This window comes from Euleptes europaea, chromosome 21, assembly GCF_029931775.1.
Source record: "Euleptes europaea isolate rEulEur1 chromosome 21, rEulEur1.hap1, whole genome shotgun sequence".
NCBI lineage: Eukaryota > Metazoa > Chordata > Lepidosauria > Squamata > Sphaerodactylidae > Euleptes > Euleptes europaea.
Window position 1 is genome coordinate 2,008,392 of NC_079332.1, and position 14,351 is coordinate 2,022,742.

Below are 14,351 nucleotides of genomic sequence, written 5' to 3' on the forward strand. Positions count from 1 at the left end.
CAGAAGGTCCCTGGTTCAATCCCCGGCATCGCCAGTTAAAGGGACTAGGCAAGAAATGATGTGAAAGACCTCTGCCTGAGACCCTGGAGAGCCGCTGCCGGTCTGAGCAGACAAGACTGACTTTGATGGACCCAGGGTCTGATTGAGCATAAGGCAGCTTCATGTGTTCATGTGTTCAGGACTCTTGTGGCATCTGGCAGGCTGTCCGTGTGTCATTCCAGCACGAGCGTTCATGTACTAGAGGCGGATCCTCGGTAGGCAGACACATGCGCACCTGTCCAATGTAGATGGACTTCATGCATCTGATGAAGTGGACTCTACTGCACAAAAGCGGTAGTACATAACTTGTGTTAGCCTTTAGAGGTGACACAGAACTCCTGTATGTGTTTTTGATTTTAGTAATGTGTAACAGTGCTTGTTTTGATGCAAGTTGTTTCTTCGTGGGCGCAAAAGCTCCATGTGAGCATGCAGAGCTCTCCAGCGCTCCATCTTGTTTGCGTCCCACCCTCCTCTGGTTCCTGCAGCCTGTGTGGACTTCCCCCAATTTAATGATTCGTCAAGCCTCTAGGGTAAGGAGGTAAGGAGGGCTGAGAGAAAGTGGGCGGGCCCAGGAGCTTTACAGCTGTGCAGAGATTCGAATCCGGTCTCCTCAATCCAAGTCCAGCACCCATCCAGTACAACTCACTAACTCTCATTTACACAGCGCTGTGTATTTTCCAGCTAAGCCAAGAAGTCCGGCCTGCAGGGTTCTTTGTAGCTTTTTCGGCGGGCAAAAAGAATCAGCTCTCTATGCATCCGGAAAAGCTTGGTTCTGTGGTCTCCTGGACGTGCCCCTCTGTCATCAGTCTTGGGGCTTTGGGAGTGGTGTGTAGTCAATGATTTTTCCTGGATTTGGAGAATGCCGAAGGCTGCTAACTGTCTCCCTGGACTTCCATGCTTCTTGGGTAAAATTCCACATCCCGGAACTGATGGGGACAGGGGGCATGTGCACGAATCACGCCGTCCAGCGCGGCCAAGGAAAGGCGCGTCCCCATTTCCAAGAGGGGGAAAGGAACTCGATATCTCGGTGGTGTGGATCCCGGAACTGATGGGGACAGGGGGCATGTGCACGAATCATGCCGTCCAGCGTGGCCAAGGAAAGGCGCTTCCCCATTTCCGAGACGGGGAAAGGAACTCGATAGCTCGGCGGTGTGGAATCCAGAGGGAAAAGATTCAGCTTAGTCTTTCGGAGGCCCGTCATCCAGACTAACCCCCCCAGCCCTCTGGCCCCGGACGTGGCAACCCCCTGACCCCCATGGTGTAGGAGCTTGGCTAGCCTCCCTGACCCTTTGGCTCGTTCCATCCTGCCCCCGGTTGTGTCAGCGGAAGGAAGGATGCAGTCTTCTGTCCCCGAGGGGAGTGCAGCGGCCTCCGGGCCGTAGAAAGCAACAGTATGATTAATTCCAGCTTTGCTAATAAGGAATTGCATTCGTTACAGGGGTTGGCAGCGGGCTCACGAGCCGTGCTCCGCCACTCCGCCGGCTGATTCCCCCTGCCTTGTTTGTATTTTTTTAAAGGGTTTGTGTGTCCGTGTGTGTGTGTGTTGTGCTTTTTAACTGCAAACAGCTTAAAGATGTGTTACGTCTCCTCCGATTAGGATCGACCTTTCCCTGCCATCTTTGTTTTCTTTCTGGATTTCAAAATAAAATAAAAATAAAACATGGCTAATGAATGTAGCCCTGTGTTAGATACGCTAAGGGGGGATCGTTGCTGTTGTTAGTGTTGTTGTCGTTGAATTGTTCTGCCGTTTTGTGGCGCTGGGTGAGTCATCCTCGCGTTCTTTTTTCCCCCGGCCGGATTTTGGGATCAGTGGCTTTTCTTTCTGGAAGAAAGCACGAGGTCGGTTCTTGCGGGTTTGTTCTGTTCACGGCGGCACTTGGCTCCGGTTCAAGGAGCCCTTCTGCCAACGGGAAGTGCTTTGGCAGGATCTGACCCTCAATGGGCAACCTAGCACGTACCCACTTGGGAGAGTAAGGGCCATTGAAACCAAGGGAACGGCCTGAAGTGAGAATCCAGTACCCCACTAGGATTGCCAGCTCCAGGTTGGGAAATTCCTGGAGATTTTGAGGGTGGATTCTGGGGGAGGGCGGGGTTTGGGGAGGGGGGAAAGACTTCAGTGGGGTATAATGCCCTGGAGTCCGCCTTCCAAAGCAGTCGTTTTCTCCGGGGAACTGATCTCTGTAGCCTGGAGATCAGTGGTCATTTCAGGAGCTTTTCCAGCCACCACCTGGAGGCTGGCAACCCTAGATCCCACTGTCTATCTCTTGGAGTCATAGAGCTGAAGGGCCTTTTGAGGTCATGCAGTCCAACCCACTGCTCAGTGCACTAATTTGCATCTTTACTAGTTAAAATGGATACTAGTCATGATGCATGCCTATTCTCTCCAGGATCAGAGGAGCATGCCTATTCTATTAGGTGCTGTGGGACACAGGCAGGATGGTGCTGCTGCAGTCGTCTGGCTTGGGGGCTTCCTAGAGGCACCTGGTTGGCCACTGTGTGAACAGACTGCTGGACTTGATGGGCCTTGGTCTTATGTTTACCATGCCAGACAGTTATCCAGCCAGCCACGGCTTACAGACCTCCAGTCACGGAGAGTCTACTGCAGGGGTGTCAAACTCAGTTGTTACGAGGGCTGGATATGACCTAGGTGTCACTTGGTCGGTCCGCACCATGCCTCGCCGGCCCAGATCGAGAGTGGGGTGTGTGTTGCTGGCTCGCGGGCCAGATAAGAGCTCTCAAGGGGCCAGATCCGGCCCGTGGGCCTTATGTTCGACACCCCTGGTCTACCACCTCCTGAGGAAGAACATCTCTTATCATTAGGAAGGGTCCTCTAATAGCCAAATTCTACTTCTGTGTGATTTCTAACTTGTTCTGGTCCTGCCCCCTGGAGCTAGAGAGATCAGGTCGATGCCATCTTCTACACAGGAGTGTTTTGTGGCAGTTACAGCAAACCTCCATATTCAGGAGCAGTAGATCATTGAGGGCCAGAGCCACTTAAATTGTATATATACAATTTTAAAAGTGCACTGAAAAATGTGACAGACGGGGGTTTGGAAACACCAGGTGCTCTTTAACAACATATCTTATGTATGCTAAATGTATTCATGTGTGATGTCATGTGACTTACCCCTGGGGCAACAGGCCACGGGCCAAGAATCTCTGGGTTCGAATCCAAGCTAGTATCGGGCCCAGGAGGCCCCAAGACCCGTATCAGAGCCCCAACGGCCCTTCTTTCCTGGTGTCTTCAAAGTCAGTTAAAAGGAAATGGGAGTTCATTGCACAATGCAAAGATAATGATGATGATGATGATAATGAGGTCAATAAAGAATGCAGTGATCCTTTCTCTTTGCAAGCTGATGATTGTTCTGTTCTTTTCCCCCCCCCCCTTCAGACTCAGCCTGTGCCCAACCCCGTTGCCTTCTATATGCATCGGTCGCCTTTGTGGTTCCATCAGTTCGAGACCCTCTTCAACCACTTCGTAGAGCTGTTGGTGCCGTTTTTTATCTTCCTGGGGCGGCGCATGTGCATCCTCCATGGGGTTCTGCAGATACTCTTCCAGGTGAGAACTGTTCCTTAACACATCTTCTGTACAGCTTTTCCCCTGTCGTCTCATACATACTGCAGCCATCCCAGAACTCGAGGCCCCAGCTAGATCCGGATCGCGTTGACCTCCGTCTGGTCCAGCCAGAGACGTGCCTGACATTCTGGTGCTGAATTACCACAGAGGCCAAGGATTTACAGTTCTCTCTCCTGTTCTCGCCATTTTCCCGCAATCTTCTGCGTAAGCACAAAACAGAGACTTGACTGTGGCTGCAGGGAGACACTTGTAGAAGCAGGGCCTTGCTGGCTGCGTTGTGCACCTTTGGCCCTTTTTCAGAGGAGCTCAAGGCAGGTGGCATACATTTCCCAGGTGGAGGTTGGAATCTAGTCCTCCCTGGTTCTAGTCTGACGTTATAACCACTCCACCCCACTCTCCGGTGCTGCCAGGCCATCGAACCCCATGGAGTCCACCCACATTGCCCCCAAGACCTCAGGCAGAGAGAAGTCTTTTCAGAGATCATTTTTACCCAGGCATGGCGTTCTTTTCTTTTCTCCCCACAGTGTGATGTGGGTAGCCAGAGTGGGGTAGTGGTTGAGAGCGGCAGACTCTAATCTGGTGAACCGGGTTGGTTTCCCCACTCCTCCACATGAAGCCAGCTGGGTTACCTTGGGCTAGTCCCAGTTCTCTCTGAGCATTCTCAGCCCCACCCACCTCCCAGGGTGTCTGTTGCGGGGAGGGGAAGGGAAGGTGATTGTAAGCTGGTTTGATTCTCCTTAAAAGGTAGAGAAAGTCGGCATATAAAAATCAATTCCTCCTCCTCCTCTCCTTCTCCTTCTTCTTCTCCTTCTGCGTCTGCTTCTTCTTCTGCTTCTTTGCAACCTTGGAGATATCCCTTTCCTGTTCTGCCAGCCAGTGAAGGGTAAATAACAGTCAGATCCTTTAATCTGCAACACAGTGAATTGCTAGCCACAGTTTTGCTGGTCGCAGGAAGAGTTCCCCAGCTCGAGCGCAAAGTAGCTGCCGGGCTGCACATAAGGAAACCGTGCCCAATAATGCCTCATAATGACCCATTGTTAAATGCATTTGTCGTGTTGGCCTGTAACTGACATTTTATGGACAGTTTGCAACGAGCGACTCACATTCCCGCAGGAGTCTAACAAGGGAGAACGTGTCCCGGTGTAATGCACAGGGTTTCGACTCACATGCACCCAGATGCCTGTTTATTTAATATTTACTGTTCTTTTCTTCATTCAAAATGACTTTTATTGACACTACTTCTGCTTCTGCAGAGGAAGCCGTAAAGTTTAAGGTCGATATCCCACTTAATTCTGCTTTTCAAGATTTTAATTGACATTACATGCAAGATTTTATTAGACATTTTTATAATTGTTATTGGAGTCGTGGTGGCTGGGGCTCTGTTAACTGCGGGGTGTTTTCCCCCCTAATTCTTCAGCGGGTCTGCAGAAAATGTGCTGCTGTGTCGGGAATCTCCTCCCTCACCACCTCTCTCCCCCAAATTAGAAGTGGGGAAGTGTGAATTTTTCTGGCTACTCCAAAATCTGACGTGGGCTCGAGGGGGAAAGGTGTTTGCTGCATTCGAGGGATGGTGATCCCTCTCCACCACATGCTCTAGAAAAAGGCAGGGGTCTTCACTCAGGTTAGTAAGAGCGGAGAGCATGGCCAAGCTTTGTTGGAAAAGGTGGTACTGCAGGATTCCCTTGGGCTTCCTTTTTGCGATTGGCTTGCTGTGTGGCCCTCTTGTGGTTTGTGAGGGGTCAAGATCTCTGATGTGATGTGAAAGGACGGCCCTTGCTTAAAGCATTCACTTAGCGAGGCTGGGAGAATAATAGAATCATAGAGTTGGAAGGGACCACCAGGGTCATCTAGTCCAACCCCCTGCACAATGCAGGAAATTCCAAATTACCTCTCCCACACACACCCAGTGACCCCTACTCCACGCCCAGAAGATGTCCAAGGTGCCCTCCCTCCCATGATCTGCCTAAGGTCATAGAATCAGCATTGCTGACAGATGGCCATCTAGCCTCTGCTTAAAAACCTCCAGGGAAGGAGAGCTCACCACCTCCCGAGGAAGCCTGTTCCCCTTAATCTGGTGGCTCTTTAGGTGTTTGGCAAAAACAGTGGGAGAAAATAATCATAGAATCATAGTGTTGGAAGGGACTACGAGGATCATCTAGTCCAACCCCCTGCACAATGCAGAAAATTCACAACTACTTTCCCCCACACACACATCCAGTGCCCAGAAGATGGCCAGTCTGGAGAAGGATCATATTTGCATCTGAAGCCGCTTTGCTTGCTCTTGATAAAAGCCTCCTTGGGTGGAGGGCATCAGATATTGGCACGGAGATCACTAACAGGCCCTCAGTCCAAAACCAGAGGAGCAAATGCATTCTGCACCAAGCAGGCTGCTTAATCAAAACAGGAGGGGGGGATCTAATGTCTCTAAAGTGAATCCAGACAGAAAGCCAACCTCTGGAATATTTTGCAGATGTCTGGGGAGTCTTCTGGGACTGTTCCTCATGTGTTTAACTCATATACAGAAGTTGCATGGTGCAAGGACCATTTTAAAGTGTCATGTTCATAATTTTAAGCACTTTGTTGGCCCAGTGCTGTTCTGAGAACTTTATGGGCTGAGCAGGAATTCCAGCACAGTTTTCAGAGTCTGTGCCTCCAGGGGTCTTCTCCCCAGACTGCTTCTCTGAGATCTTGTAGGCTCAATACCACAGAGAGGGAGAGATGTATGGCGAGGCAGCAGAGTCTGAACATCTCTGCCTTCAGCTGGAGTAAAGGGGGTTCTTGTCCCCCCAGTCACTTCTCCAAGACCGGGGCATCCCCCCTAACTGTTTGTGGGGGTAAAAGGTAAAGGTCCCTTGTGCAAGCACCAGGTCATTCCAGACCCATGGGGTGATGTCACATCCCTATGTTTACTGACTTTGTTTTACGGGGTGGTTTGCCAGTGCCTTCCCCAGTCATTTTCTCTTTACCACCAGCAAGCTGGGTACTCGTTTTACCAACCTCGGAAGGATGAAATGCTGAGTCAACCTTGAGCCGGCTACCTGAAACCAACTTTTCACCACACCTAAAAAAGGATATTACAGAGCTTGAGAAGGTGCAGAAAAGACCAACCAAAATGATTAAGGGACTAGAGCAACTGTCCTATGGGGAGCGGTTAGGACGCTTAGGGCTGTTTAGTTTGGAAAGAAGGCAGCTAAGGGGAGACATGATAGAGGTCTATAAAATGATGCATGGTTTGGAGAGAGTGGACAGGGAGAAGTTTTTCTCCCTCTCCCTTAATACTAGAACATGGGGCCATCTGCTAAAGCTGGAGAGCGAGAGATTCAAAACAGATAAAAGGAAATATTTTTTCACACAACTCATAGTTAAATTGTGGAACTCCCTGCCCCAGGATGTGGTGATGGCTGCCAGCTTGGAGGGCTTTAAGAGGGGAGTGGACATATTCATGGAGGAGAGGGGTATTCATGGCTATTAGTTAGAATGGATACTGGTCATACTGCATACCTATTCTCTCTAGTATCAGAGGAGCATGACTATTATTTTGGGTGCAGAGGAACACAGTCAGGATGGTGCTGCTGCAGTCGTCTTGTTTGTGGCTTCCTAAAGGCACCTGGTTGGCCACTGTGTGAACAGACTTCTGGACTTGATGGGCCTTGGTCTGATCCAGCAGGGCCTTTATTATGTTCTTATGTTCTTAACTTCTGTTGTGATCGAACTCAGGTCGTGAGCAGAGCTTGGACTGCAGTACTGCAGCTTACCACTGCGCTACGGGGCTCTTGTTTGTGTGTGTGTGTGTGTGTGTGGGGAGATTAAAGTTGCTTCCTATGTCTTGAACAAGCAGGGAGGACCTTGTTTTGCATTCTCTTGCTTCCTAGTAGACCTCACCCCAAGTCAAGGAAACTATTTTGCAGAGAAGAAGAAGAAAAAGAGTTGGTTTTTAATATAACGACTTTCTCTACCATTTAAGGGAGACTCAAACCGGCTTATAATCACCTCCCCTTCCATTCCCCACAACAGACACCCAGTGAGGTAGGTGGGGCTGAGAGGGCTGTGATTATCCCAAGGTCACCCAGCTGGCTTCGTGTGAAGGAGTGGGGAAACAAATCCAGTTCACCAGATTAGCCTCCTCCTCTCATGTGGAGGAGTGGGGAATCAAACCCGGCTCTCTAGATCAGACTCCACTGCTCCAAACCACCACTCTTAACCATGCAAATGCCCATATTAGAAAGGCTTAGAGACCCACAGAACAGCCATTGCCTTTTCACAGTGAGGATGTTTCTCAGTGCAGAATTGGCAGTGATGGAATCGAGTAGGGGGGTGCACTTTAGCCAGCCAGCCCCCCCCCCCCAGTAGTTTATCCCTGTGGCAGCCTCTGCAACCGTTCCTGATCCGGAAGGCGCAGCTGCTTTCCTCGCCTGCCAAGAGGCCAGGTGCCTCTGCTGGAAGCGCTGGGGCGCACTGATGCTGCAGCCACCAAGTGCGCCTCTGCCAGCTCCGGGGAGGGGCGCGGGCACAGAGAGAGATTTTAAAAATTGCCTCGGTTTCAGTTACTGGGTTTGAAAGCGATGCAGGTTTGCGTGATTGTGTGAAAAGCTCCCCCCAGGGCCGGAGATTCTGTTGCAGGGCTCTAGGCTGTTCCCTCTTTGCTAGCCAAGCCAGAATACGTAGGGTTGTGAAACCTCCAAGTGGGTACTGGAGATCCCCTAGATTTACCGCTCTGAGCCTGACTTTGGCCTTGGCCAGAAAAGGGCGGCCTATAAATCAAATAAATAAATAAAAATAATAATTACAGTTGATCTTGAAGTACTTGAAGGGCTGTCATAAAGAGGAGGGTGCCCAGTTGTTTTCTGTTGCCCCAGAAGGTCGGGCCAGAACCAACAGGTTGAAATTAAATCCGAAGAGTTTCCGTCTAAAACATTAGGAAGAATTTTCTGACAGTTAGAGCGGTTCCTCGGTGGAACAGGCTTCCTCGGGAGGTGGTGAGCTCTCCTTCCCTGGAGGTTTTTAAGCAGAGGCTAGATGGCCATCTGTCAGCACTGCTGATTCTATGAACTTGGGCAGATCATGGGAGGGGAGGGCACCTTGGCCATCTTCTGGGCAGTGAGGGTGTGTGGTGGGGGAGCTAGTTGTGAGTTTCCTGCATTGTGCAGGGGGTTGGACTAGATGACCCTGGTGGTCCCTTCCAACTCTATGATTCTATCTCCAGACTATACAAATCACTTATTTATTATTTATTCATTTAAAACCTTTATTCCACTTTTCTTGGAGAAAATAGCTGTTTTGGAAGGTGGACTTGCATGGCATTATACCCTACCGAGGTCCCGCCCCTTGCGACACCCTGCTCTCCCAGGCGCCACCCTCAAATCTCCAGGTGTTTCTGAAGGACGGGTTGGCGACCCTACACACGGTGCGAGGGCGCCACACAGGTTGCTGTACTCGAGGGACAAACAGGTCTGATCCAGCGGGGCTGCTCTTTCGCTCTTATATCCAGGTGAAGGATCCTCCCGAGGGTGGCCAGTTTTAATCTGCAACCGAGCCTCCCCAGATACGAGAGCCGGCGTCGTGGGCGGCTCGACTATCCTGCTTCTAGACCCCTGCACACACACGCACCCCTTGGACCCTGCCGTTTTTATTTCCTGGTGTTTTGACACTCTGCAATGTCAGACCGCTTCGACGGCAAACTCTTTCTTGGCTCTCCTGGGCCGGGCCTGCTAAACATATACCTCTTGGCATGCCGGTCGTGAAGGGGAAGCATTAGATGGGTGCCAGGAAGGAAGGGCACAGTCACCTGACGGCGAGCTGGCAGGTAGGAGAGGCTTGGCAAGGTGCATCAGCCGGAGCGCGCTGCCAAGCCCCGAAAGAGAGGAGCCGAGCCGAGCTGGAAGGAACACAGAGGGTGGCTGCTGAGCTGCCAATGGGAAGGAGCTGGAGCCTCAGGCCAGTGGGGAGAGACGGTGGAGCGAAGGCAGATGTGGAGCAACCTGGACTGCGTCGGGGAGGTGTTTTCTGTTTTCTGCAGCCTCGTGGCCGTTTGGCGCCTCAAGTGGATGACAGAGAAGAAGAGTTGGTTTTTATATGCCCACTTTCTCTACCGCTTAAGGGAGACTCACAGCGGCTTGCAATCGCCTTCCCTTCCCCTCCCCACAACAGACGCCCTGTGAGGTAGGTGGGGCCGAGAGAGCTGTGACTAGGCCAAAGTCTCCCAGCTGGCTTCGTGTGGAGGAGCGGGGAAACAAATCCTCCAGATCAGCCTCCGCCGCTCACGTGGAGGAGGAGTGGGGAATCAAACCCGGTTCTCCAGATAAGAGTCCACCGCTCTTAACCACTACACCACGCTTGGGCCCCAGCATTTGCTGAGCTATCCCACTCCAAAAACACCCCTGCCTGCCAACCACCCCAAAGCGTTCTCGGCCTCTTGATATTTCCCCCTTCTTCTTTTTCCCCTCTTCTTCTTTTTCCTGTAGTTGGTGCTTTCCTTCTCATGCTGCCCCCTGGCAGCACCAACGCAGCTCTAGAAAGAGCCCCTGGAGCCTCTCTGTGCCATGCAGCTGCCCGCTCGGGTTTCGAGGGCTGCCCAACTGCACGGAGGCCCCTCCGTAGTCTCCAGGAAGCAGGGGCAGCTCCGGGCAGATCTCTCATCCCACTGGGGCTTAGGTCAACCTCAAGCAGGGCATGGGTCTCACCCTCCACGGGGGGGCAGAGGGGCTTTCCTCTCTCGCCCCACAAGTGCAGCCCCCCCTTCCCCAAGTTGTTCCTGAGTTCTGCCGCTTGTGATCTCTCTCAAAGCACTCCTTTTCTGTCTTTGGGAAGTCGCCCCTTTAAAGTTGCAATAAAAAGAAGACAGCACGTTGGCCAAAATGAAGTCAAAACGACATTGTGTAGTAAACCTATCTAAGATATACTGCCTTTAAAGTTGCAGCCTTGCCTCTGCGAGGACTAAATGAAACCTCCATCTTCATAGGCAGTATATCTGAATTCCAGTGCTGGGGAACAACAGCAGGGGGAGGTTTTGCCCTCCATGCCCTGGTTGGAAAGCCCTTGGGGTTTCACCATGTGAAACGAGGTACTGGACAAGATGGAGCGTTGATCTGATTTATCCCGCTGCTCTTACGTTCATCTCAGTCGGATCAGAGTGCTGGAAAATGTTGCATTATGCCAAGATCCGGATCCTTCCCCTAAAATCCCTCCCCCTCTACTGTGTGACGCTCGCTTGGGTGTCTTTACGGCTGGGGTGGGGGGACGCCCCGAACACAGCTCGCCTTTGTTCATGTGAATGCAGCCTGATATAAATTTGCCAACAAGTCGGTCGTCGTTTTCAGTAGTCCAAAGGCATGGAAAAAACTCTCCCATTTGCCAGAGGAGTGCATTTAATTAGCTCCTAGTTTGGAGTTCTCCCCCCCCCCATCCCACCCCCACCCCACACACCACCCCTAATTTATTTTTTAATCATTTAAAAGCGTCTCCCGGACCTGGTGCCGTAAACTCGTATTTTGATTGTGGCTGCAAGAACCCCGTTGGGCGTCATTCGAACGGTACTGAGCCCTTTCTTCCCCACCCACCCCCCTCCAACATTGCTGGTTTCTCTCAAACTAAACCCAGCCCTGGTTTTTGACAAGCTCTAATGAAAAACAAATTGTTATGTTGCTTAGAAAAATAATTTGAAGGAAGCCTGAATTAGTTGCCGAGGTGGGAAAGTTTCGGCTACTTGAAAATAAAGTTTTGGAAGGGCTATTTGTTTTAAAGCGCCAGGGCCGGGCTGCTCGCTGAAATATACAGGCTTGTTTGTTTCGGAGCGTACTTAACCAGAGCGCATGAATCATACCTTTTTAATCATGACGGGGATTTGATTAATTGGGAAAGGTCAAGGTAATGGGGCAGTGGGCGATTCCAGAAGAGGATCAATCATACGGCAGGTAGCGTAGGAAAAACACACCCACCTCCCTGTTTTTAAAAAAAAATCAAATTAGAAATAAAATGTAGGGTTTTTGTTGTTGCTGTTGTTGCGTTTGCTTTCCAAGGGGTTGTTCTAGAGCAGGACTGGGCCTGAATGTCTTTTTGACACGATCGGCTGAACTACAATAATAAGAAGAGTTGGTTTTTATACCCTAACTTTAAGGAGTCTCAAAGCAGCTTACAATCTCCTTCCCTTCCTCTCCCCGCCACAGACCCCTTGTGTGGTAGGTGGGGCTGAGAGAGTTCGGAGAGAGCTGTGACTAGCCCAAGGTCACCCAGCTGGCTTCGTGGGGAGGAGTGGGGAATCGAACCCAGTTCAACAGGTTAGAGTCCACCTCTCTTAACCACTTCACCACGCTGACTCTCACAAGGCCCAGGAGGAATTAATCAGGAGTTACTAAACAACAGGTTCACTTAAACAGCAGCCGAAGCGGTTGTGAACGGGCAAAAGCGCAGTATTCAGGGGTCAGCTGCGTTTAACCTTGATCTACTTTGCTCTGCTGCTTTTGCAAATGAGGCCCACTTGAGTTTCTAGTCCTCAAGAAGTGATTTTAAGGCGACTACTTAAACTTTGTCTTGTCCTGCCTTAAAAAAAACGTCCCCGGCCAGGCTGTCTGAAATGGGTCATTTTTATAGGTAGATGGAGTGGTTTAATAGTGAAGAGTATTGGACTGGTACCTGGGAGACCCAGGTTCAAATTCCCCCTTGTTCCATGGAAGCTCGCTGGGTGACCTTGGACCAGCCACACACTCTCAGTCTAACCTACCTCACAGGGTTGTTGTGAGGATGAAATGGAGTCGAGGAGATGTAAGCAGCTTTGGGTCCCCAGTGGGTCCCCAGCTTTGGGGGGAAAGGCAGGGTATAAGCAGATGAAATAAAATAAATAAAATAACTGGTCCAGTGAGACACTGTTTTCAAGCCTGGACTTTAGACCTCTAACCTGGAGAGCACATGTGGTGATCTAGTGAATCGGGACTTCAGCTGCGCTAGGATGATAATTAAAGCATGTGCTTTTCTTTTTTTAAAAAACAACAACAAATTTGTCTTTTAATACAGCCGTTATAACCAAACTTGTAATGAGGCCCAAACAGTAGGAGAGTGCATATGTGCATGTCTCTGTGTTTCCCGTTTTCTTCCCCTTGCTAGGAATTTATACTGCATTAAAAACATGGCTTGTTTATTAGCGTCTGGACATGATTTGGGGAAATAAAATGTGACTACTGGGGAAAAAAAATAATTATCTGCTTTAATTAGCTAGTCGAGAAAACGTGGCTTGTTGTGTTGGGGGAGGGGTCAGTTTTATACCTACAGGTATTTTCTTTTTCCTACCAGGAGTTGGCTTTTTTGGGGGGGGGGGGGAATTGGAGTTTGGACATGGGGAAGTACAGTCTGGGGACTCCTGGCAGGGAAATCCAGGGTGCTGTCTTGCTTTTCTAAGTGTTGGATTTGGTGTTCTGCCACCTCCGACTGCCTGCTGCAGTTACCTTGTGCGAAGCAGAGAATACAAGGGCATCAGGTCACACGCTGACACCCTGGCGAATGGGGGCACAGGCTGGATTCCTTGGATCTCTCCCCATCTGTTTCAGAAATTTACCTACCCCCCCCCCTTGGCTTTCTAATTAAGGAACTCGTTATAAGAACATAAGAAAAGCCCTGCTGGATCAGACCCAGGCCCATCAAGTCCAGCAGTCTGTTCACGCAGGTGCCAACCAGGTGCCTCCAGGAAGCCCACAGGACAACCATCCTGCCTGTCTTCCACAGCACCTCATATAATAGGCACGCTCCTCTGATACTAGAGAGAACAGGTATGCATCATGACTAGTATCCATTTTAACTAGTAGCCATGGATACCCCTCTCCTCAATGAACATGGCAAACTCCCCTCTTAAAGCTTTCCAAGTTGGCAGCCATCCCCACATCCTGGGGCAGGGAGTTCCACAATTTATCTATGCGTTGTGTGAAAGAAATACTTCCTTTTATCTGTTTTGAATCTCTCACCCTCCAGCTTCAGCAGGTGACCCCGCGTTCTAGTATTATAAGCTTCTAAGGAATCCTGGACACTTCCCCCCACCCAGCACAGTTTGGGGCAAAAATAACCCACTTGATGATGCAGTGCGGTGCCTTTCTGAAAATCTCGCCCTTTGCAAAATGATGCACGTTTATGTAAATGTCTCCTCGCCAACTGGTGCCGGGTATGCTCTGTGTGGGGGAAACGAGGGTGCCGCTACTTTCCGGAGTGCAGAATATGATGCATCAGAGGCCTCACAGTTGGAACTTCGCACGGGGAGGGGACCTGCCGGATAACTCTGCCTTCTTCCACTCTGCTTTCTTCCGGCTGTTCAGGAGAAACGGTACCCCAAAGGAGGAAGAGTTTCAGAGGCAGCGTTCCCCGCAGGGCCCTAAAAATAAATCTGGTATATAAACGCCTCTTGTCTGAAGTCTGAATGGCCCAGGTGAGAGGAGTGTCTGCAGCACAGATTTCCGGGAGGTCCGGCAGCTTCTCGAATATGGACTCCCAGCATCCCTCCAATATTAACCCCTGAAAGGATCCTTGAGCCCCCGGTTATCCAAAATTTGGTGATTTTATCTATGTCTGTGCTGTACGATATACGAGGAAGGGTACTGGAACATAAGAACATAAGCAAAGCCCTGCTGGATCAGATCAAAGTCCATCAAGTCCAGCAGTCTGTTCACACAGCGGCCAGCCAGGGGCCTCTGAAAATCTGCAATATCGTCTCTGTCTTTTCCGCTGTGCCTGTTGCAGGTTAAATCCGGGCGACGGTTAT

General features: G+C 50.5%; 1 protein-coding gene across 1 annotated transcript in view; it reads left to right on the plus strand.

The window, feature by feature from the left end:
• Positions 1-14,351, plus strand: part of LMF1 (lipase maturation factor 1) — a 120,950-nt gene that overhangs the window by 77,491 nt on the left and 29,108 nt on the right. The window contains exon 6 of the mRNA XM_056866301.1: positions 3,431-3,598. Coding sequence (XP_056722279.1) covers positions 3,431-3,598 — 168 coding nt within the window. The remainder of the gene's footprint in view (positions 1-3,430; positions 3,599-14,351) is intronic.